At 41.2% G+C, this 23,707-nt stretch overlaps 3 protein-coding genes across 6 annotated transcripts in view; 1 reads left to right on the top strand and 2 right to left on the bottom strand.

The window, feature by feature from the left end:
* Positions 1 to 402: 402 nt before the first annotated feature.
* Positions 403 to 4,875, bottom strand: zbtb24 (zinc finger and BTB domain containing 24). Its single transcript, XM_035673780.1, has 7 exons — positions 4,807 to 4,875; positions 2,926 to 3,764; positions 2,423 to 2,590; positions 2,117 to 2,200; positions 1,938 to 2,021; positions 1,462 to 1,543; positions 403 to 1,359 (listed from the first exon to the last, which is right to left on the bottom strand). The coding sequence occupies exons 2-7, from the start codon at positions 3,740 to 3,742 to the stop codon at positions 483 to 485; spliced, it is 2,112 nt and encodes a 703-aa protein (XP_035529673.1). The 5' UTR covers positions 3,743 to 3,764; positions 4,807 to 4,875; the 3' UTR covers positions 403 to 482.
* Positions 4,876 to 4,929: 54 nt separating this feature from the next.
* Positions 4,930 to 8,397, top strand: ddo (D-aspartate oxidase). Of its 2 annotated transcripts, none has more exons than XM_035673783.1 (5): positions 4,930 to 5,234; positions 6,048 to 6,254; positions 6,444 to 6,552; positions 6,732 to 6,908; positions 7,090 to 8,397. In XM_035673783.1, the coding sequence occupies exons 2-5, from the start codon at positions 6,083 to 6,085 to the stop codon at positions 7,646 to 7,648; spliced, it is 1,017 nt and encodes a 338-aa protein (XP_035529676.1). In that variant the 5' UTR covers positions 4,930 to 5,234; positions 6,048 to 6,082; the 3' UTR covers positions 7,649 to 8,397. The 2 variants fall into 2 exon arrangements, with proteins under 2 accessions (XP_035529676.1, XP_035529675.1); XM_035673782.1 differs by having other exon boundaries at positions 4,930 to 5,230.
* A 64-nt stretch (positions 8,398 to 8,461) lies between these two features.
* Positions 8,462 to 23,707, bottom strand: part of sash1b (SAM and SH3 domain containing 1b) — a 48,261-nt gene continuing 33,015 nt past the window's right edge. For 2 of the 3 annotated variants that reach the window (XM_035673777.1, XM_035673779.1), the window contains exons 2-18: positions 21,877 to 22,005; positions 20,980 to 21,030; positions 20,487 to 20,536; positions 18,465 to 18,505; positions 17,967 to 18,053; positions 17,704 to 17,816; positions 17,217 to 17,318; positions 15,930 to 16,062; positions 14,706 to 15,106; positions 13,985 to 14,059; positions 13,738 to 13,878; positions 13,484 to 13,616; positions 13,026 to 13,195; positions 12,725 to 12,931; positions 11,736 to 11,886; positions 11,266 to 11,397; positions 8,462 to 9,927 (exon numbers count right to left, since the gene is read on the bottom strand). In XM_035673777.1, the coding sequence (XP_035529670.1) occupies positions 9,122 to 9,927; positions 11,266 to 11,397; positions 11,736 to 11,886; positions 12,725 to 12,931; positions 13,026 to 13,195; positions 13,484 to 13,616; positions 13,738 to 13,878; positions 13,985 to 14,059; positions 14,706 to 15,106; positions 15,930 to 16,062; positions 17,217 to 17,318; positions 17,704 to 17,816; positions 17,967 to 18,053; positions 18,465 to 18,505; positions 20,487 to 20,536; positions 20,980 to 21,030; positions 21,877 to 22,005 (2,922 nt within the window). In that variant the 3' untranslated portion in view covers positions 8,462 to 9,121. The remainder of the gene's footprint in view (positions 9,928 to 11,265; positions 11,398 to 11,735; positions 11,887 to 12,724; positions 12,932 to 13,025; positions 13,196 to 13,483; positions 13,617 to 13,737; positions 13,879 to 13,984; positions 14,060 to 14,705; positions 15,107 to 15,929; positions 16,063 to 17,216; positions 17,319 to 17,703; positions 17,817 to 17,966; positions 18,054 to 18,464; positions 18,506 to 20,486; positions 20,537 to 20,979; positions 21,031 to 21,876; positions 22,006 to 23,707) is intronic. The other variant, XM_035673778.1, reaches the window with a different exon arrangement.

Consider the following 23,707-nt stretch of genomic DNA (forward strand, 5'->3'; position numbering starts at 1 on the left):
ACTTAGTTCATATCTCGGTAACGGTTCTTAAAACAAAAACAAATTTAAAGGATCCTCATCAAAAATATTTGTGAATGTGTTTACTGGTATGTAAAACATGAATATTAGGCAATATAATATCGTTATCATGTTTTTGTAACTCTGTAACCAATATCTATAATTATTGGCTTCTTATTGCTGCTGCTGCATATTATTTATCTTGCAGTAGTTGCAAGAACATGTTTGTGAAATGTATTGCTATTTAGTAAGAGACTCAAATCTTAGTTTTCCAGAAGAAAACAACACCTTTAACTAGTTAAAAAAAGAAGGCCCCACTTAGACTATTAATGTAAGAAAATAAAAATTTGCAGTAAAACTAAATAAGTAAGTTAAAATATTCGTACTCCATTATGATAGGACATGTATAATAATATATAATAGTTTTATTCATCCATTATTAATGTGCACTGTAGCAGCAGTTTGAGTTTGGATCCGGGAAACACTCAGCTCTCCTGCGGCAGCCCGGTGGTGTACAGGTAGGAGACGGTCCCTGCCTGGATCTGAAACGTCTGTCCCTGGATGTGGTGGCTGGAGATCTGCTCGCTGGTCTGGCTGATGGAGATGGGCTGGCTGCTCTGGCTGCTGATGTGGATGGCCTGGCTGTGTGGCTCCCTGCTCACCTGCCCCTGCGAGCTCTCCTGAGCCACAGCCAGCTGCTGGATGGGCTGGGCCATCACCTGCAGCTGCTGGACGGGTCGCTGTGCTATCTGAAGGGGCTGCGGGGGACCGTGGTGGGCCTGTAGATGCTCCATTGCCTCTTTACTCAGAGTGATAACATGCATCTGCTCGGGCTGCTGCGTCATCTGGCTCTCCAGCGTACTGACAGTCTGAATCTGACGGCTCGGGTCCACCACGGCGCCCTGCGTGACCAGAGCCACGTTCTGCACGTTTCCTGACGACTGGGTGAGGAGGGTGAGTCTGGAGTGGGCCGATTCTGTCGTCTCTCCCTCTGTGGTGATGATGCTGATCTCCTGGTCCTGAGCCGGCACAAAGTTAACATCTCCCGTCACCACCAGCTGGATCTCCTGTTCAGAGCTGGAAGGCAGCTGGTAGTCCTGCAGGTGGAGGATGTTACGCACCTCCTCCGGTGGTGCCGCGGCGTTCGAGACCGCCGCGTCGGACGAGGCTTCTGTTGCTGCAGCTCTTTCCTTGTTGTGGGATTTGGTGTGTGTTCTCAGATTGTCCATGCGGGTGAACGACAGGCTGCAGAAGGAGCAGGTGAAGGGTTTCTTCCCCGAGTGAGAGGTGACGTGTCGTCTTCTCGCACTGGGGTCGGAGAATGATTTGTTGCACAAGTTGCACTCATATGGCTTCTCACCTCTGCAAAAGGACATTTTGATGTTTGTTTTGGATTGTAAAACAACTGTTATCACTGTTTTTATACTAACAATGGATCAAAATATACATATATATATTTCTCACTTGTGGATTCTGATATGAGTCTGCAGTGTGCTCTTGGCTGTGAAACACTTTCCACAAATCTCACAGGTAAAAGGCTTCTCACCTGTAGGGATATTATTAATGTCATCAGCCGACAGCAGCAAGTGTTTCATAAGTTACACAGTAATAATAGTTTTAAAAAAGGTCCAGCGTGGAGGATTTAGTGGCATTTAGCAGTGTAGTTGCAGATGGAAATTCCCTCCCCTTCCAAGCTCCTTGGAGAAACTACAGTGACCGTGAAGCTCCCCTATCTAGAGCCAGTGTTTGTCTCTTCTGGGCTACTGTAGAAACATGAAGTAAACACGTAGACATAGAAGGCTCATTCTAAGATAACAAAAACACAATTCCTGTATTCAGATTATACACTAACGAAAACATACCTATGAATATGTTACACACTGGACCTTTTATAGCTCAGAAATTATTTACAGAGCTGTTTAAGCCTTGTCTGAATTTACCTGTGTGAGTTCTCAGGTGCTTTTTCAGCTGAGCCGTGTCCAAAAACTTGTGATGACACTGAGCGCATTCTGGTAACAATTTGCCTTTAATTAAAAAAGAATAAAGAACACATTATTCAGCCTTTTGGAGTGACTGCATTCAAATTAAGCTCCTGTTGTCTGAGTGATGTGACTCTTACCTGTATGAACTCTGTAATGGCTTTTAAGTTGCCTCTTCTGAGTGAAGGTCTTTACACATTTGTCACAGCTAAAGGGTTTCTCTCCTAAGGATGCAGGTAAAGAGGCATAAATTATAGCAGAGTAACTATTTGATAGAGTCACCAGAATGCAGTTTTCTCAAAAGACGACCAAATACACCCCCAACTACAATAAAAAAAATACACCTTTTCCATTTATGATGGATGCATTAAAGATAGGAAAATAAATAAAATGCACACAGTTTAAGCCCAAGAATAGTGAATGAAGAGCTAACAGGATGAACCCACCTTCATGGAGGTTCATGTGCTCTTGCAGGGTGTGTTTGGTGGAGAGCGCTTTGGAGCAGATGGTACAAACAAACGGCTTTTCTCCTGTGTGCATGCGCTGGTGAGACAGCAGCGCGTGCTTCTGGGTAAAACCCTTTCCACAAACCAGGCACTGAAAAGGCTTCTCTCCTGGGGGAAAATGATGACAGTGAAGTGAACAGGTACGATATCACCTGCAGAGTAGCAACAGCGAGGTTCATTTGTTGAGAGACAGATGTTCAGACATTCCCCCCCCCCCCCCCNNCCCCTTTTCCTAACAGAATCAAACATCTGTGATGGACGCTGTGTGAGTGTTAATTAAACCCTAATCAGTCCTAATTGAGCACGCCATTTTCCAACAATCTATAAAACACAAGTTGCAGACATTTACTGTTCACGGAGAGCTTTCTCATCAGCACCTCGGCCTTCTATGTTAAAGGATCATTCTGGTTTCATTCTGGGGGGAATAAGCCGTTGAAGATTACCTGTATGAGTTCTTTGGTGAATCTTTAAAAAGAGGTGGTTTTTGAATACTTTGCCACAGTCCTCACATCGGGCCTCAGTGTTGGGGTATTTCCTCTTCCTGCCTCTCTTCCCAGGCTCTTTGCTCCCCGCCGTGTCGCTGACCACCGTGAAGCTCTTGTATTTTACCGGTGGCCTGATTCTGCGTTTGCTCTGTCGGTGGGCTCCCGGGTTGTAATCCGCATCATCTTTAGGTCGTGACTCACGTGCTGCATCACCACAGTTCATATCTCTATCCTGCCCCTCGTCTGAGCTCTCACACGGGGCACTACTCTCCTCCGGCTGGGTTACAGGGACATCCAGGTCTTTCTTTGGCCGTCCTCTTTTGCGTTTGGACAGATCCGGCGCCTCTGCTAATTCTGCCTCTGCCTCTTTAACCGCTGCAGCAGAGCGTGTGAGCTCAGTGAGCACCTTGACAAGGTCACTGACCTCCATGAGTCGAGCCGTGGCCAGAAGCTGCTCTGTGGCGTTCTCCTCCACAGACACCCGAGCGCTGTAGATGAACTCCAGCACTGCGGCAAACATCTTCGCCGCCATACCATCCAGCCGGTAGGTGGGTTGAGGCTGATCCTCTGCCGTGAACATGAGGGAGAAGTACTCGCTGCTTGCTGCCAGCAGGGCTTTGTGCGCCTTGAAGTGCACGTCTTCCACGACAAGAGTGATGTCGCACAGTAAGTGCCTTTTCCTGAGCTTGTCGAATTTGCTCAGGATGCTCTGCTTATGTGAATCTGAATGAAGGGCCATGAGCGATGAAGTCCTGGTCGTTGCCTTCTGAGACATCTCAAAGCAACCACTTCTGTTCCTGCAGGCAGTGAAAAGCAACTTTATATCAAAACAGACAGAACAGTGCATAAGACTGAGATAAAGAAACACAATGTAGGATGTATTTTAAGTGTGTATTTCAATTTACAAACTTTAATACCTAATCAATGCAGTGTCTTTCAAAAGAAAAGCTGGGAAATACAAAGATCATCTTGTTTTAGGGCTGGAACTAATGACTATTTTCAGTACCTCAATCTGTAGATGTGCTGCAGTGATTGGTCAATTAATCTGTTTAGTCAGTCAACAGAACACTAATCATATAAACAATTGTTATAATCTGTTTATCGTTTTAAATCAATATGACCACAAATCTCTAACCCTTTCTGTGTTTTGTATGACTGTAAAGTGAATATTTGTGGGTTTTATACTGTTGGTTGCACAAAACAAGCAATTTGTTAAATTGTGATTTATTTTGTGACACTTTTTTCACTATCTTCTCACAGTTTATACACTAAATAATCACTTAATTAATCAAAAAGACAGATTAATTGATAATGAAAATACTGTGATGTCTTATAATGATCCAAAAACCCAAACATATAATGTAAGAAAATAAAAAAAGGAATCCTCACACTTTGTAAAACTGTTTACTGGAGTGTTTTCTCCTATTAAATAACAGGGCAATCGGTTAATCGATTGATCAGCCAGATCATTTTGATAATCAATTAACACTTTGAGTACTAGCGCTTCCAACCGTACACAGATTTTATTTACACAATTTAACGCATTAATCTCCTTAGTTTTCCTACAGTCAGTGTCGACCACATTCATACAAAGTTCACCTAACTTAACTATTAATCTCACAACAACAGAGGAACCTCCTGCAACCTGAAGCTTAGCAAACGAGCTAACTCACATCGTCTCAAACAATGCATCAGCCGCTGGCTAGAAAACAGGCCACAACCAGCAGAAACCAGTGTGCGACTGAAACCCTGTGTTAAACTAACTACATGTGAGTAGTGTTTATGTTTGCAGCTCAAACCACCGGTGTAATTTAACGTAGTGAGCTTTTAGGACCTTACCTTCTACTATCGCTGGACGGGAGGGCGAGAATGGGAACGACTTATCGCGAGAGTTGACGGTTCTGACGAGATCCTCGCACAGCTGAGCTACACGTACTGTGGATGACGCGAGCTCCAGCTGTGTCACACAGCCGCATGTTTTATAGATCTAGTGTTAGTTCACTGCCCGAAACCGGCTTTTAGCGACCGATTTTTGTTTATAATGTTCAGAAACACGTTAGTTTAAAGAAATTATCAGTGCAAACATGCAGACATTTTTTTCTTCTATTGGAATTTTGTTTATTTAAATAATCGTTGTCCTTTTTAAGGAGACTTTCTTTAGGACCTGCACGTCCTCTATGGCAGAAGAAGCGAGTATGGGGGAGATTAAACCGTGTGTTTATGAGTAGACGTTTACCGACAGGCCTCTGAGCAAGAGATACAGGCAGGTGAAGACATTTATATATAATGCATATATACATTATATATATTGAGTATTTCTATTTTTATGCTGCTTTAATTGTAGCAAAGCTATAGAGGCAAATATGGTATTTTTCGTGTTCACTTTATAAAATATAATTCATTGGTACAGATTAAACTGCCCAACAGTTTATGAAGTAGTTAAAATTAGCCCCACTAGCAGCTACAACATTTATTATTTATTTATATATTTATGCATCAGTATGAAGGATTTAATAATATATAAAAACACACAGGCCATGCTGCTGAATACTTTTGCTTTTGATACTTTGGGTAAATTTAGCCGATATTACTTTTGCATATTTAAACTTTAAATGCATGACTTTTGCTAGTAATTAAATGTTTTCCCACTGTTGTATGAATACTTCTAGTTACATATCGTATAAGTACTTCTTTCACCACTGGCCTCGTGGCTTACACACTTCTAAAAGACTGTAACACTGAGGAGGAGAAAATAGTACAAATGGTCAAAAAAAGTCAATGCGGTCCTCAGTGCTTTATTCTATTGTTAAATAGAATCAACATTTTACACAATTTTACAACAAAGACAAACAAACACTGGACCTTAACATCTAACCTGACCCCACAGTCCAAGGATCAGTGGCACAAAGCCTACTTCATTGTAATAATGCATTACATAACAGACATTGTTAACTGGGCAAAAAAGGCTATCAGTGCTGCAAATAGGTTAGTAGTTGTGGATTAACTTTTCTTTAGAGCCGGTCATAATAAAAGTCGCCTTGCGGCAATCCAGCAGCATTTGACACAATTCTCTCTTCCAGTTCACCTGCAGGTTGAGAGGCAGGGCCCGGGCAGGATGAAAAGTGTCAGGGTTGTAGTGGTTGGAGCGGGCGTGATCGGCCTCTCTACTGCCGTCTGCATCGCTGAGACTCTTCCTCTCTGCTCCATCACTCTGCTGGCTGACAAGTTCAGTCCAGAAACCACCAGTGATGGAGCTGCTGGGATCCTGTTTGCTGCAAAGTTTCCAGGTATGCAACAACCTCTCGCTCAGAAAATGAATTACACTGACTGACTGATATTTTAAATTGTTGTGCAGTCAATACAGTTTTACCAGGGTGAACATTATTTCTAATGAATATAAATTCATCATCTATCCCCACCCTTTATATGTACATGCATGTGGAAAAATGTTTTATTTTACCGCATTTCTCTATCAGATATTCCCTTGGAAAGACAAAAACGCTGGTTCAAGGACAGCTTTGATCACCTGTTGGCCATTGCTCAATCCCAACACTCACCGGAAGCTGGAGTAATGCTGAGCTCTGGGTAGGAATTGTTATATACTCAATTAAACCCTTTGCGCCTCTAGGGACCATAAACCATTGACAAATATCCTCCACTTCACTCAGAGCAGTCGTGGCTATAAAAAGGGGCAAATACTCAGCCGGTCACTATTAAAACAGATCTCTTTGCATCCAGTGATCATCGTTTTGATGTTTTTCCAGCTGGCAAATTTTCAAAGAGGTTCCAGCCGATAAGAAGCCCTTCTGGTCCGAGTCTGTGATTGGCTTTCGATACATGACTGAGGCTGAATTGAAAAGGTTTCCGGATCACAAGTTTGGCCACGCGTTCACCACCATAAAATGTGAATGTTCCAGCTACCTGCCGTGGCTCGAGAAGAGGTTTGTCCTCTATAATAAGCTCTCATTGACGTGTCAAAGGTGTTAGGTCATTATTATTTTTCTGCACATTTTTCCAACAAACTTAAAACATTTAATGGTAGTTACAGTTTAATTTATGCTTTGGTTCCACTGAGGAAGATGTGAAAACAAGAGTTTGACCAGACTTAATGTTGTTATTCAGGTTCAGAAAAGCTGGAGGAAAAGTAGAACAGAGGAAGATCAATAATCTTCAGGAACTGAGCCACAGCTACGATATCATTGTCAACTGCTCTGGTCTGGGCTCCAAAATGCTGGTGGGTGACAACATGGTGTACCCGGTCAGAGGCCAGGTCCTCAAGGTGGACGCCCCCTGGCTGCAGCACTTCATCAGAGATGGAGACGGAAAGACCTACATCTACCCCGGCATACACAGCGTCACCGTAGGCGGCACGAGGCAGGAGGAGGACTGGCGTCTGCAGGTGGACGAAGAAGACACGCAGAGCATCCTGGTGCGCTGCAGCAGGCTGGAGCCGTCGCTCACCAAAGCCAAAGTTCTCAGCGAGTGGGTCGGTCTGCGGCCCAGCAGGAGGAACCCGAGGGTGGAGAGGGAGCTAGTGCAGCTGCAGGGTCGCAGGGTGCCTGTGGTCCACAACTATGGCCACGGAGGCTGGGGAGTCACCCTCGCCTGGGGTACCGCCCTGGACGCACTGGGGATGGTCAGGCAGTGCCTTCATGAAAAGCAGCTCCAGTCTAAACTATAAAGTTCACACTGCAAGCCAAAGTTTTGTGTGTGACATAGTCCTGATTTTTTAATGACAGTATGAACAGTACAAATCACATGGAATCTGATCCTTTCAATTCAGATACGGGACACCTTTTCATATTTGGTCCAAATCAGATACAGGTGTGATTGTGACCTCAGTGAGAACAGTCATATCAGGATTTATGAAACTTGTCGTTCTGTTTGTCATGCTGGTACATTTCAGGACCGTGACCTGTACACACTGGAATCGGATATGGGCTGCATTCAAAAAATAATGTGAACAGCCAAACAAAACAAAACAAAATCAGAATTGAGCACTAAAGCTTGCAGTGTGAACATTAGTCTGCCACTGAATCCTGGTCGATAACACTCGCCTATAAATCATAAGACACACTGGCAGATAGATTTCATCTCTGATCGATAACAAATCAAAACAATTTAATAATTGTAATTTAATTTACTGGTGAACAACTATTTGACATATTGAATAAATACTGCTTTTCCTACTGCTTTTGGTGCCAATAATAGTTGCCTTTGAGTACAGAGATCTGCTGTCAGAGATGAACTTCATGCTAACATACCAAGATTTATTGATGTGAGGCTAAAACAGTGATTAACAGCCTTGTTAGCTTTTGTAATGTATATAAAAAAGAAACCTTTATTAATTAAATTAATGAACAGGAAAATACTGTACATAATTTACTGATATGAAACTGATGTGAAATAAACAATGTATGTTTACACAGAGAAATGCTTGCTGGGTTGGAATATTATTTTTCAACTTCTAAAATGCTAAACTTATTCAACACTTTACATAAAATTGATAATTGCTATCACTACTTGCAGTTAGATTATGCTGATATAAAAAATCTTTTTTCGAGTTGTCAAAGGTGTGAACTGGTTGTCTCAGCTCGACTGAAGCAGGCCGATGGCGTTGCGTCCAACTAGGCTTGTCAAATCTCCGGTGGCTGGTTTTAAAACTTAAGGCATGTCACTCTTAAACTGAAGCAGCTAAATGTTATTCAGCCATCATTACACATGTGCTTTCCTACTGTAACATATCAAAATGTCTTTAGTGAAAAAGGCCTGTTGTCAAAAAATACCGTAATGAAGACATATACATACATATATACACATAAAAACAGTTAAATCTATTAATGAAGCCTTTGTTTGATGTGGGATAAGCAATCCTGCTTGTGTAACTGTTGGTCAGACAGGATTCAGCTGAATGGAGAACAACTGAAACAGAGACTGGGGTATTTCCTTTCGACCATACTATAAACAGACTTAGCAGGGTGTAAATAGGTACGTTAGCTGAATAGACATAACTGAACACTGTCTAAACTTCAGATGTCCTCAGATGTCCACTACAAATCCATGCTTATGTTTTCAGAAATCCTTTAAATTAACATCTGTAAAGCGACAGTTCACCGTACTTTTGAGGATAATACCTTGTCAGAAATTACTGCAGTTACATTCTTTCTTCTATCAGGGAACCAAGATTTGCTGAGCTTACTGATTTCTTTTTATTTTTTTGCATTTTCAGCCGACGGGCTTCGGAATTGGCTGAAACTGAACGACTTATTTTATCCACTGACAACATGTGATCTATGTTGTTGAACAAACAGGCAGTCTCTGTTGGTAAGACCTCTTGGCGTGGGCTTGGTGAGGAAGGTGTAACTAAAGGATGATTGGACATTCTTGCTGGAACTGTGGGTGGCGGCTGAAGGTGTGTACTTTGTGTTGTTGCTGTTTGTTTAGGGGCAAACACATTTACTGTGTCTGTGTTTAAAGTGCTGCAGACAGCCTTGTATGATGCGGTTGGAGGCTGAGAGGACGGAGACACAACCTCACAATGTTTTTGAGGATTTACTGCATGCTGCGTGCTCTCAGTCTTGACGCTGGGGGTCAGATTCCAGTTTTTAGGATCAATGAGTTGTCTCTTCTGGTCTTTGTGGAGGACAGTCAGGGAGCAGCTCCGCCTCAGCAGCCCTAGTGCTGGATCTCTTCTCAGCTCCATGCAGCTCTGGCTCCTAGCAATGGCTCCACTGGGAACGTGACCTTTTGCTGGGCTTGGGAGAGTTAAGCTGTTCTTGGGGCTTCTCAGTAACGGTAACACACAGTGCAGGTTTGCTGGTTTACTTTGGAGCGAAGTCTTACTGGAGCTGGTGGAGGTCAGGGTCTGTGGAAGGGCAGGGTACTCTGGGGACGGCAGGTAGCTTGACTCAAAACCAGAGGAGGACCTGCTCAAGCATGAAGATGTCTTTTTATCCCTTCCTGAAATAAACAAGTGAAGTGTGTGCAGATCATGCAGGTGTCGGTCAGCTGGGACATGTATTTGACTTAAACAGAACAACAGCAGAGCACTCAGTGTTGGAAAATAGTGGCTATTGTGAAAGGATGGCCGAGAAAAAGACAAGTTGAAAACAAAATCTAAATGTGCGCTAAAAAATAAATGATGAATGAAAGAAGGGAAGCAAGCAGTCAAGTCTTGGTAAAGCATGGAGCAATTTATTCCTCACGCTCAACCATGACAGAAGCACACTTCAGAAAATGCTGAGACGTCAGACCTTCAACCTGCCACACTTCTGTCAGAAGTTTAAATGTGTTGAACCATTTTAAAGGTTGTCCTAAGTCTGCATTTTAGTGCATTTACAGTTATACAAAATGCCATATTTTAACAAGTATAATTATAGTATTTAGTAAATATTTTAATTAATCTGCATTATGCAGTTTTCAGGCACATGATAAAATATTGTGCAACGTTATATTTTACTGGACTAAAAAAATATACACACAAACAGCAAAATCTTGAGAGAAATACACTGTACAAGCGTGGCTGATCTGACAAAGTTCCCTAACCCCTTGACCTTTTGACATTCACAAGAACCCTCATTTACAGTAAACACAACTCTTTGCATTTTGACAATGTTTAGACTTTTTTTTTTTAAGACTTAAGCCGAACCAAATAACCAGAATAAGAATGATATAGCTATTAATAAAGCAAGCGTTCACAGTAAATATGTACTGCAAATACTGAGAAAGTTTTTTTAAAAACTATTTAAATCTAATCACACGTCGGTTCAACAGTCACCATTTCAGCAAACGCAAAAACCACCACACAACTCACAACTGCAGATCTATTTGTGAGTAGACCTACAAGCGGCTCCACATGTGAAAAATGTCTTTAGAGGTCACTGCTCAGTTTAACATGATTTAAGTGAACTTTCTAGTCCCATAATAACAGATAACTTTGTGTTATACCATTTAGAAAATGATGCTTGTAAAGAAGGGCAAGTAATGTCAATTCTCAAAAGCACTGACTAGACAAAGACGGGACTGCAAAACAGTTTGATTGATGCAGAAACAGATGAAAATATGACTTGAAGAAGAAGAAGAAGAAGATGCTTGGAAAAAAAAAAAAAAAACAGAGCACCAGAATAAATGTGACGATAGCAGAGTCTTTCCAGAAGAGCATGAAAACTGAATTTGGTGGCTTGGAATGCTCGAGCATCAAGAAGGACTGAAGACCAGACGAGTCTTTCTAGTGAAGGATGAGGCAGAAGAGGGCAGAAGAGGAGGACAGTGTTCACAGGCGACTCAGGCTGTCATTACCGTTCTCCAGGTTCTCGTTACTCTCGTAGCAGCCGGAGTCCCGCGGGGAGTCTCCCGCGAGGCCACGCCTGTCCAGGAGCAGCTTCTCCTGCGAGCCTCCGGACCCACTGCCTCGCTCTGGGTCGCTGCTTCCTGCAAGGCACAACGCCACCAACAGGGGGCAGACAGTCACATCTTATGTTCTCAATAAAGACTGCAGGGGGAACTATGGATGTTCTGTGTGTAGGGGTTGCTTTTAAAGCCAGCAGGGGTTGACGTATTACCAGATCTTTAAAATTATGGACTGGAAATAACTTAAAGTAAAAATCATTCAAAAACAATTTTAACCTTTATTCAATAAGACAGTGTAGTAGATATTCAATATATTTTAACCTTGTGTAAATATTATGAAATTTGGCAAATGTGTCTCTGCATGTATTTACGTGTTTTTCCACACACAGTTAAGATATTGCACTGATTACCTAACCCACCATCATACTCTAGCAGTAGCTCCACAGCGGTGAGCAGCACGGCTCTGTGCTGGGCGTCTGTGATGTTCAGCTCGTCGAGGTCCTCTTCCTCTAGCAACTTGAATGTGTCCAGATCCTCATAGCCGTTAAAAAGGAAGGTGGGAAGATGCTCCTGTGGAGTGGTTAGAATAGACATCAGATCAATAAAAATCTATAGAAGGAGTTCATTAGAGCATGCACAATTTGAATAAGTTCAGAACTGCTCAAAAGTACCTTGACTTAAAATATGAAATAAGCATGTTAGAGGTTTCCAAACCCTGTTGTAACTGTTATTTTTATCCATTTTTTCAAATTACAAATGTTCTAAAATCTTTATTTTTAAAGGAATAATTCAACATTCAACAACACTTTTGTGCAGAGAGCTCAATACTGCTCAAACACCTGCACAGTAATATGAGGCTAGAGTCAGTAAATGATTATCTTAGCACCTGGATGAGAAATCTATAATTCCATAATCTATATAATAACATAATCTAATAAATCCATAATCCCCCATAAAACCACAATTTATTTTTGGTTTTTGTACACGAGATTTAACGTGTTCATTACTGAGCTTTAGAAGTGATTGTCAGTGGATTTTTTTTAACCTTTGGACAAAGAATGGCGAGACGTCTCTCCCCGTTTCCAATCTTTATGCTAAACTAAGGTAGCTAAACATCTCCAGATTATAGCTTTGTATATAAAATACAGACATGAGAGTGGTATTGATCTTCTCTTTTAACTCTTGGCAAGAAATTGAAGAAGCGTATTTTCAACAAATTAAAACCTAGTTCTTTAAATATAGCAAAACAAATTTTAACACTTCACTCACTGGTATTCTTTTTATCTAAAAATCTTACAAATAATACGTCTTTTAAACAATGAAAATCCCAGTACTGGTTTTGGTTACCAAAGTCAAAGTTATGCCTTTGTTTGAGCCATAGATTTTTATAATGTAGTATGTTTAGTACTTTGAGGTTGATGCGATCAAGGAGCTCCTCTACAGAGGTGGGTTTGGGTTGCCGGGCCTTCCTCCTCCTGCGTGTCTTTTTGGGTTTCACCTCCTCTTCATTCAGGACATCCACATAAATGAACTTGAAGGTGCCGACTTTACCGTTGAGCATCCCCATCCACGTACCCATCGGAGGCTTACTAATTATATCGATGACGTCTCCACTCTGCAAGAAGAGACAAAAGGAGCTTAAGTTTGTTAGAGGTATCAGCTCATCTCTACGTATTGTGTGATTCACTGGATCGTTAACGTGGGCATACCTTCAGTTTGAGGGAGTCAGTGTCGTAAGGACTGGGGGTGAAGTCAGTATGAACTAGAGCGCGTCCACAGAAGGGTCCGCGGTAAGGCAGCTCATCCTCCTCCCCGTCCTCAGACTTCACGCTCTCTCTGTTGCTGTTGGACGAGTCAGTGGTGCCCACCGTCTGACCACCTACACAAACCACAAAAAGACAAATTAGCCACTCCAAGACCACAAGACTGCATGGGTCTGTTAGGATTTGGAAAAATATTTTGAATGTGTTTTTTAATCTGACTGGAGAGCCAGATGTGACATGGTGTTCCACGCAGACAAATAGAGTGAGAACAGAAAGTTTAGACTATCTCAAAGGCGTCCTTGAAACACCTTACCTGATAAACACCATACATCTGGTGTTCCAAGGCCAAGTTAAAACAAACACTGAGAATTATTTGCAAGTACACCCAGATCTGGCAGACATACTCATGGAACTTTGTCCGCTGAGGGAACTCCGCAGGCTTTCCACAGACCCTCCTGGCTTCAGTTTGGGTTTCTCCAAAGAGTCGGAGTCTGTCTGGGGCGAGTGAGGACAGCTGGATATGCGGTCTGGGCTTGACTAGGACGCAGAGGAGAAAACAATTATTACCTATGCCTCGAAATCTTGTCAACATTATCTATGCAATCTACAGCAGTAACACTGATTCTGTACTGTAATATACTATACTGACTGTACATACCTGTTCAGAGAGAGAACAGTGGTATCTCTTGGATATGTGTTTTCTCATAGTTTCTCTCACAGACTTGACTTTTTTGCCCAGGGAAATACGAGATGTTGGTGGAGACTTAATGGGATCTCTCACACCATCTCCGTCTTTATTCTGATTTACATACACACACACGAAAAGGAGAAAAAAGGCAAATAAGCAAACAAGTTTAACTATTGATTTAGTCTGTGGAAATTCAGGAAGAATGACAGTTACATACAGTGTTAGCATTGTCAGAAATGGCTGCGTGCACTGAACGGTTGGTAAGGTCAAATCCTCCAAAGCTACAAGCTCTCTGAGGAAAAAAACATAAACAAACAAAAAAACAGGACATTCATGAGATGTAGGTGAAGTTGGTGCCTTCCTTTTTTGACTGTGTTATTTTTTTATTGTTTTTGCAGTGGGCCAGCTCACCACAGATCCCATGATGGGAAAATACAAAACTTTCCTCAAAGCCACGGAGCGATTTGTGGAAGAAAATGATTGACTGTGATACAAAATGTACTGGATGATTATTTACTGAGGTGGTCACTTATTACTGAATCTAAAATTGGTTTGGACTGTATTTACATTTAAGAGGCATTGATTCTGGTACTTGAACTGTGCCCACAGTCAGTTTGGTTTGGAATTGATGTAATGAGTGTGAGACGTTTGCAGGAACAAAAAAATAGAGCCTGAGCAGGAAGGACCACTTTAAAATAAAAAGAATAAGAGAGCATATTATGTATGATCAGCGTGTGGAGCTGTGTGCAGGGCCTTCAGTGAGCTGGTTATGGCGTTACAGTTAATATCAATCTCAAGCTATATTTTCAAAGTAGAATACTAATCAAAATGAGTTAGTTATTGTTCAACCATGGAATTGACACTTTACAGCCCAAATGTGAAAAGTATTAATTCAGTACAGTAGCCAAATCTCTCAACAAGAGCTCCTCTGTACTCACCCCGTGGTGGCTGAGTGGGTTGAGGATCCGATGACGGAGCTCTCCGTCGGTCACCGAGCGAGCGATTTTGCGTTCCTCATCATTGCAACCCTCCATTTCGGAAAAGGAGGAGCCGCTGTCTTCACCTGCCTCCCTCACCTCCCCTGCTACAGTCGTCTCCTGATGAACGGGGCTCCCACTGGACTTGCTGAAGGCCTGGAAGATCTTCTGGCTGCTGCAGGTGTCCAGGCTGCTGGAGGAGGGGGAGGTGGTCAGGCTGTCAGAGTCCCTGTCGTTGGTGAGCTGTTCCCTCAGAGCTGAAGACAGGGAGTCCACGGGGCAAACAGCAGGCTTCTTCTGCACACCTGAGTACAGGGAGGCGCTCGCATCGCCACAGGAAAGACCATCTATGTTTAGGGTCTCTAGAGGGTAAAAAGAGGAGAATGGAGGGAGGTAAAAATACAAGTTAAATGTAATAAACTCCTCAAGTTTTAGATTGGACTTATTATTATTAAATATTAAATATCAGGTATCAGCTAGCCATGCTATCCACTGCGGATCAGTTCTGTAAAATCTGAAATGAAATTGCTTTGTTTACAATTTCTATGCATTAACTTAATAATTCTTCATGTAAAAAGTGCAAACTACCTTGATGGAAAGCTGCCAGTTCAAACATTATCTAAAACATTTGAATGTTTTTTTTTTAGTATACACGCTGTTTCAGAGGCTGCACAGAATCTACAGGCCCACCATGGATTACTTTTATGTTTTGGCCTTCAAATTGCAATGTAAACATGCTGGGACAAAACACATGTTGGAAAAAAGTTAGAAAAGGGTGTTCTTCAAAACATATATTCACAGACTAGACAACTAGTGAAAACACATGATAAATACTGTTATTGCAGTAAATATGCTACGCCAAACAGTAATTAGATCCAGCACAATTACTGATATTCTGTCTAGACTTTGCGTCACATTCAGCATTGTGGTGTCCCAGGTGCGCCATTTCCTCTTTATCCTCAGTATGTTCTTACTTTAAACACCTGCTGGTTTTTATAACTTGGCTGAATGTAGAACAACATACCAACGATATTTTACCTGCATAAAAACCGCAATTTCTCTTTAATCAGGCAGGATGACATAGTAGGACAGTAAAGAGGTAGACAATTCAGGAGTTTCTACAAAGACTTGATGAAACTATAATGGCTACTACAAGGGGTTTACGTCTGATAGTGGTTTTAGTACCCTCTGGTCCAGGCCTCTTGGACTCATCAATCTTGATCAGCTTCTTCTTCACCTTCCGTGTTGAGTTGACCAGTTTATGGAGTCTCCTGAACGTCACAGATTCCTCTTGTTCATTGTCTGACAGGTCACCAGGCTGATGGGAGAGACCAGTGGGATTTTTATTTATAGAAAACATTTAATCTTACCACAGAGCTTTGCAGTTATGGTAAAATAACACTATGTGTCTACGACAGCACACTGTTACCAGTTGTAAGGCTTAATATTTTGGTATAAAAGGAGATATTACTTGACACTGACACTTTTGATGTCTTTAGATGTAATACGTGAGCTTACAAACTATAAGGTCAATTCTAATAATTGTTCTTCATTTCTAGTATTTTGTATGGAATGAAAAAGGTATGTAAGCCACATACATGTTGCAGATGCTGCTGCAAGTACCTGCTGTAGAAACTAACTAGAAACTAGGTAGCTTTTTATAATATGTGGTAGGAAACCACAGTGCTGATACTGAGGCCCACACAAACAGCTGTCCCTTATGCTCTGCATCACAACAGACTACAAAAGGCTTTCTATACGTGGGAAAATGAAAACAGAGCTGCTTGGAAATCACCATATGAAATATTGGTGAGTGAAAATGTCAGTTGTATATCTGAAGGCATGTATTGAGGTTTCATCTGCTGACCAAAACACGAGCGGTATGTACATTCCCCCGAATTCACATTCACACAGAAGTAAAAATGAAAGCAGATTTGCAGTTAATGTCACAGAAATTCAATGTAAGCAGAGATCTCTAATTAAAAAAACAAGAAGGGAGTCAACACACAGTATGTGCGATCATCACACACATCACACAAGGAAAAAGTGAAAGGAGAACACACACAGCAAAGAGAAATAGTCAGGCCATCCAGACGAATCTGAAAAATGTGCCCTGAACCTGAGCCCCCTAATCACCCCACCCATGCATAAAAGAGCTGTTGCCTGCATAACAGGGCCCTGTGCTGAATCCACCCGCTCACTACAGCACAATAGGGGGTTAGCGCTTTGACAGCGATGAATAGAAGTCCGCCCAGTGCCCTGCAGTTGGGAGAAGGCCCTGAGCCTGGGCTTTAGAGGGGCCCCGGTTCATCGGTGGGACAGGGACAGAGGGAAAGAGAGAGGCACTGTCAACAGCTCAGCAGCCTTGGCACTGGTAGATCTGAGGCCCTCATGCACAACACGCTGCCTGAAGTTGTGATTCAGCATTAAAAAGCCACTAAGATGCCCTCAGACTGGGTGTTAAGGACTTACGTTGCAGCTGAACAACTCATTTGTGGTGGGACTGGAGGGGTCGGTCCATTCAGTGGGGTTGGACCTGCACGTCTGTCTGTTTTGTGTCTCAAACTCCTTCAGCTGCAACAAAAGATGACCCTGTTAGTGCATGATGCAGAGTACATTAATCTACCAGCCCATGTGTTATTTATCCTTGAACTGCACACATAAAGGGAACCATTAAAACAGCATTCTTTTCTTCAAACCATGCTTTGACCATGAGTCGTGTGCTTTTTTAATGCATTCAGGTTTGCTCACAGATTTGGCTACAATTTAATAATAACTTTTTGCAACAACAACTTAGTGTTCAGGTCTAAAAGTCTTGGTTCAACTGGATACTTGACCCATTTAGTCAATGACAACAACAAAAATATTTTCTTAAAGTTAAACCAAAGGATAAAAACACAGAAGGTGTGGCTTTCACATGACAGTAAAGTGGAGAATCTTGGGATGCTTGACATCATACCCGTGCGAGGGCTTCCTCTATAGAGATCATATTCTCCTTCACCATCATCATCAGCTGGATACGCTCTTCGTCACTCATGGTGATTTCACTGGCCACAAAACCGACGTCATCACCTGTCAGGAAAAAAAGAAGAAATGTCAGCTGACAAGACTAAACACTGACTGTTTTAATTTCATGAAGACAAATCCTGTCAAATACCAAAAGATGTGATTATAAACGTCTTAGATACAAATAATTCCCTTTTTTTCATTGTCTAAACATACCTTTTGAAATCTGACGCATCACTCCTTTCTGTGACTTTCGAAAACTCTGCCAAATAGACTTGCTCCTTCTCTTTCCGTCCCATTTTCCTTTACAGTACAGCAATTCAGTTTAATTTCGTGCAGAGGGAAAAAACATGTCTAAAACAGCATCAACTCAAAACTAAACAAAAATATCCATAATATAGGTAAACAAGAAATAACTCTAGCACCTGCACTAAATCAACAAACAACAAAGTATTTAGTATGTATGTAGTTATGTCTTAATTTACAATATTCTCAAAATTAAAACATAGAGGCAATTTTTAGTATGTAAAAAGATCTACTCCGCATTGTTATTACTACTGTCAAGGAAGATTAAAAACACCTTCAACCACTAATAAACGCAAAAGAAGTTGCTGTTCTGTAGGCTTATTTTAGTGTAAAAAAGGCTTGATACCAATCTGATTGTACATTAACTGAATGATGCATGTATTTAAGATTAATAACATTTTAACTTACCTCCTGATCCATCATCAGAGCTAGATTTGTGCACAGGAAACCTAAAAATCAGAACACAATAATGATTTCATTTCAAGAGTTCAAATAAGGAATCAAAGCCCTGAACAGAAAAGTACCTGTTGTCCAAAGTTATTTTCTTCATTTTCCCAGTTATCCCACCATCTCTCTTAACATATCTTTCTTTCCTCTCGACTTGCGTCAGATTAAAAAAAAAAAAAAAAATCACAAACGTGTACTGTTCCTCATGACACTAGCATCATAGTGAAGAGAAATCAAAGTAGTGAAAACAGATGAAAAAGACTGGCTGCTGTTGGCTGATGAACAGAGGTCAGTGCTCTACGGCCATCGCAGGAACAATAGAGTCTTTTTCATGTCCAGTCAGGGTTTTGCAGCAGCAGCAGCAGCAGCCAGCAAAGCAGCTCTAACGTGGCCTCCGCATTCCCTGCACACTTTCACCCTCCCTCTTTCTCTCTCTGTCTGTCTGTCTGTCTGTCTCGCACTCTTCATCTCTCTGGGCTGCTTGTTGTTTATAACTTCTCTCTCTCTCTCTATCTCTCGCTCTCTCTCCGTTGACACTTGCTGCTGGTGCTGGGTCAGTGTACGAGTTTGCAAACAGATCAGACATTGTTTCATATCTTAATATTTCTTTTAAAGGCAAGTCATTTATTTGATTTTCTTGACACTGAAAAGACCTGCTTTGCCCAGAAAATGTAATTACTCTGGTTTACATAAAGACATAGCCAGAATATATCTTGTGCATAATAAAATCTTTAACAAAAATCTACAGGAGTGTAAAATGTGCAAGTGTTGGTTGTCAAAAAAACCCACACAGGTTTCATTTTCAATGTGGACCATGAAACATATGAGAGAACAATTATATACCAAGCCACACAGTTCAAGAAGCCAGCATTAAACCATGATACTCTATTCAGGGTTACAGAGTGAGACATCAGCACTGTTTTCCCTCTTTCAAATTCTACAGTAAAAGGAATGAGGGAGACAGGAAATATTTGAAAAATCTTGGCATGAAAGTGAATAATCTAAAATGTATTTCTGTAGCAGTTATTAACAGTAACAATGTTGAAGGGCAGTTCCCAGTGCACCATGATAAGAAATGTGCCAATGTGGATAAACAAGTTCAATCTTGATTTAAAGGGGGGGGGGTCATCATAAGAAAAATACCCAGAACAGGAAGTAAAAAGTAATCAAAACTGATATCAATTAGAGATAAGGGCTCAAAAACATTGGTGTAAAAATAATGGTGTTAGTCATCATAACTTGTTAATTATACTGGTAACCATCAGCTTCCACCAGCATTATTATGTGCTTCTCCCACTAGAGGGCAGTGTACATTTCCTGTGAATCTTGACCGCTGTGTTCCTGTCTAGTTTCTGAATAACACAGGCCTGTTTGTTATTAAAATAAAATCCTTAAAAATATGGATATTGCTCCATATTGGATATTTCTCCCCTGACTCCTCAACAAGCTCAATCAAACCAATATGCTTTATCATTAGTCATCACCCAATTCCTTCATCATATTTAGCTTCCCAATGACAAAATATGACTAATCTTTGAAATCCCTCAAAAGAAACAATGGAGGGAAGGAAGGAAGTTAGAAGGTGACATGGCAAAGCTTCATAAATGTGACTGGAGGGCAGCGGGAAGTGGAGGAAAGGTACTAGAGGCACACAGAGATAAAACAGGACGAGGAATCACAGTTCAGCTTCCTAAAGTGATGTGACATATATAAAATGACAACAATGTAATCTTTAAAGCCAACTACACTAGATATCATCTGGACAAACAGTCCCAGCACTATATCTATTATGATCTATTAGGGTATTTCTTGGTGCTTATAATTGTCCTTTAATCACGTGTCCCTATTCTCACTGATGCCTCACCCCAGCACCTCCCCCCACTAAAGCATGCCTTTCTAGTGAAGATAGATTAAAATCCTAAAGTTGAGGATTTACAACTTTCTTTTAAAAATTAGTCATTATTGTGATATATTTCTTTTTACCTTCTCTCAGTCTCTGGAGTGGAGGTGGTACTGCTGAGTCCAAGGGATTCCTTAAGGAGATGAAAAAGGGAGTTTTAACATCAACCATTTTTAAAAGGTAAATAAAATATGTAATTTTCCTTCAAAGGAAAGCAGAAACAATATCTTATAGTATCTTCTACAGACTAAATTAACTGTAAATAAGGGGTAACAAAAGATGAATTTGAGGTGTTTGATTATAAATTAAGATATGTCTTGTAATTTGGTGGCAACAAAACCCACATGTGCCACATGGTCACATTTTACCATATTTTACAGACACTGGAGGACAGTCTCAAGGCCAGCTCCCTGCATCACAATGAGTCAAATGCTACTTTTTAGTCTCCTGCTTTGGTTCTGCTCGAGATAATCATGACATTGCAATTCCAAGGCCTCTTATCAATCTGTCAGCTGACGAACACGGGAGGAAGTTGCCTTCTCCTGGGGTCTGACACACTCAGAGCCGGACACTCACCTGAATCTGAGAGCGGAGATGCAGTGATGTGGCCACTGAGTCAACCTTTCCCTGAAACACACAGGCAGGGGAAGTGGAGGAGTAAATTACAGTGTCATCATAACACAGAAATAGATATAATATTCAGCTAACTAAATCGGCCAGCTCACATTGTGGGATCGCTGGTCAACAGCTATGCGTCACCGGTTATGACCTATGTCATTTCCTCAATACTTAAAGGTGTTTGAACACATCTGAGTTTCATGAGCCGATTTTGAGAAAATATTCAATTTGAAATTTTAGGATTTTTCATTATTTTTTTTATATTCGCAAGGTCAAAAAATTGGGCTAAAATGCATGTTTTCATCTGTATTACAAAAGCAGATTGTAGGTTACCTAAGGTTAAAAGTCAATAGTCAAAACATAACTAATCAACACCACCACCGTTTCTACTGCCTCATTTAATTGATTTCAAGGGGAATCTGAGCGAATCTGGTCAGGCATAAAGAATAACTGTATAGAAATAGCCAATCCTCTCGCTGATGGTCTTTTTGTTTATGTAGGGCATACAGAGGCATCAGTATTAAATTCAGACTGTTTAATAACCGGTTAAAAACTTCTTGTAGTAGATTTAAACAAATATAACATGTTCATGAGTAAGTTTTACCTTTAACTAGCTGTTTCCTCCTGTTTCCAGTCTTTATGCTAAGCTAATGTCAATCTTCTGATCTAACTCTCAGCAGGAAAGTGAATAAGCATATGTCTTGAAATGTCTAAATATTCCTTTAAATGACAGCGTGGTAAATTAGCAGGATGGCAGCAGAAAAAAAAACAATAATTTTGTGCTGAGATATTAGATTTCTTTTTTGATGAGACAAGGTCTTTACTGACAAGAAAAAGACTGATAAGACTGTTTACCATCTCTGCATCTTGCACTACTTTGCGTTTCCGTAGCTCCTCCATCCTTTCACACACGTCACTGAGGGAGGTGCCGTAATACTGAGAATACTCCTGAGCCAGGTCATCAAGGGTTCCCACCGAGCCATCCTGAAAGAGATAAAAAAAAGATAAAGAGGCATTCAAACACTCATACAGATATGACCACAGACCAGAAGAGGAAAACGACCCCAGGGAGGTTGAGCAAGATGCCAAACAGCAGGCAACAACAACACTGTAAACGTCATGATTAAAGCCATTGTTTCAAGCTTTAGTACGGTCACCAGCAAAACAAACAGCCAGGAAACACGGAGATAAAGCACCAGGAGTATAAAAGCATCAGAGACGTCCAGCTGTGATATTGCCTCCGTCTTCCCCAGCTTGCGGTCTTCCTGCCCAGCGACCCCTTTCCACCTCCTCAGACCTCCTCAGACCTCCTCAGACCTGACCCCCTGGCCAGAGGAAGCACCATGTGACGCAGCTACGACTCTCACTCAGCTCTCTTACAGTCATCACGAGTCCACTCAAGAGGCCACGGTTCAGTGTACCGTAAATCACAAGAAGTAGAATAACTCAAGTCAGATGAGTCTTTGTCCTGACACAGAGCTAACTCTCCTGGATGTAACCCCTTTTTGTTTCCTACAATTGTGCTACCTGAAATTATGTGCTTTTTGCCGTGTGGGAAGAAGACAAATAAGAGATAAATCATTTCAGAGAATTTTTGCTGAGTTTTATGACCTACAGACCTTCAAAACACGGGGGCTGGTTTCCTTGTCAGGGCATAAACCAGATAACTCAAACTGTCAACAGTAAAGACACATAGGATTAACTGGTCTATTTCACTGAAGATTAAATACAAGTACAAGTAAAGTGCAGAAGCCTGCAGCTACATCTCTCTAAATGTTTATTTTCTCCAAAGAATTATATTCATATACAACATATTTTCATCAACAAACCACATTTTTCTGTTATTTTGTTTTATATCAGCATAGCAAACTATTAATATCCAAAATGTTCAGGTTTATAGCTGTTATGTTCAAACCAAATATTCTCTTCTACAGTATATTATATTATACTGCTAAAATATGTGTGATGATTAGAGTATGATTTAACCTGCAATAACGGCTTTATTGGCCACATGGGGGCAACAGAAACAAGCTGTAAACACAACAGTGACATATTATCACCTTATAAAGTTATTACGGCTGACATGTTCGCAAACAGTTGCCCATTTCCACATCAAGGAGACACGGAGCAACATTGTGTTTCTGTCCACCTGATGACAAACATACAAACATTTACTCCCCTTTTAGCTCTGGTTTGGTCCACACCAACTGCGGAGAAAAATTTGCTCCAAAAGGCTGTTCTCCATGTTCTCCAGCACGTCGCTAGTTGTCTGTGTGGTGCTGGGCAGGCAGTGTACAGTAGGGTTTTAGAGGTTTTTTATGAGAGCAGTGAGACAGTCAAGTTTTGGACTGGAAAACTGAACAATTCAGTTGAAAGACACTGAGGGGAAACTGCAGGGTTGGGTGATAATTATCTGTGGGTTTGTCATTACGAGTGACCCTTTTCACATGCAAGAAGTCAGGTGTTTTGTGGTTAATATGGAAACATTGATTACCACGGCTTTTAACTTCTAAACAAATGTGTTTATTATTCTCTAGGTGTGCAGGAGTTGAATTACTTGGGGAAAAAGACAATATACATTTTTATTCTAGACGTTGCCTCTTTTATTACTATTTTCTGCTGCTGTGTCATTTAACAGTTCTAAAATAGACTGACTCATAACCTGACTCTTATACCCACCCTATAT

This window comes from Morone saxatilis, unplaced genomic scaffold (assembly GCF_004916995.1).
Source record: "Morone saxatilis isolate NCDOM2014 unplaced genomic scaffold, NCSU_SB_2.0 Contig3, whole genome shotgun sequence".
Classification (NCBI taxonomy): Eukaryota; Metazoa; Chordata; class Actinopteri; family Moronidae; genus Morone; species Morone saxatilis.

What these genes read in the sequence shown, in the direction of transcription:
- zbtb24 (XM_035673780.1), bottom strand. Translation starts at nt 3,742, where the DNA reads ATGTCTCAGAAGGCAACGACCAGGACTTCATCGCTCATGGCCCTTCAT. An exon ending in TCACCAAAGAACTCATACAG is followed by an intron (nt 2,591 to 2,925) that starts GTAATCTTCAAC and finishes ATTTTCCCCCAG; the next exon opens with GAGAGAAGCCTTTTCAGTGC. An exon ending in GCACCTGAGAACTCACACAG is followed by an intron (nt 1,544 to 1,937) that starts GTAAATTCAGAC and finishes ATATCCCTACAG; the next exon opens with GTGAGAAGCCTTTTACCTGT.
- ddo (XM_035673783.1), top strand. Translation starts at nt 6,083, where the DNA reads ATGAAAAGTGTCAGGGTTGTAGTGGTTGGAGCGGGCGTGATCGGCCTC. An exon ending in GTTTGCTGCAAAGTTTCCAG is followed by an intron (nt 6,255 to 6,443) that starts GTATGCAACAAC and finishes TTTCTCTATCAG; the next exon opens with ATATTCCCTTGGAAAGACAA. An exon ending in CTGCCGTGGCTCGAGAAGAG is followed by an intron (nt 6,909 to 7,089) that starts GTTTGTCCTCTA and finishes GTTGTTATTCAG; the next exon opens with GTTCAGAAAAGCTGGAGGAA.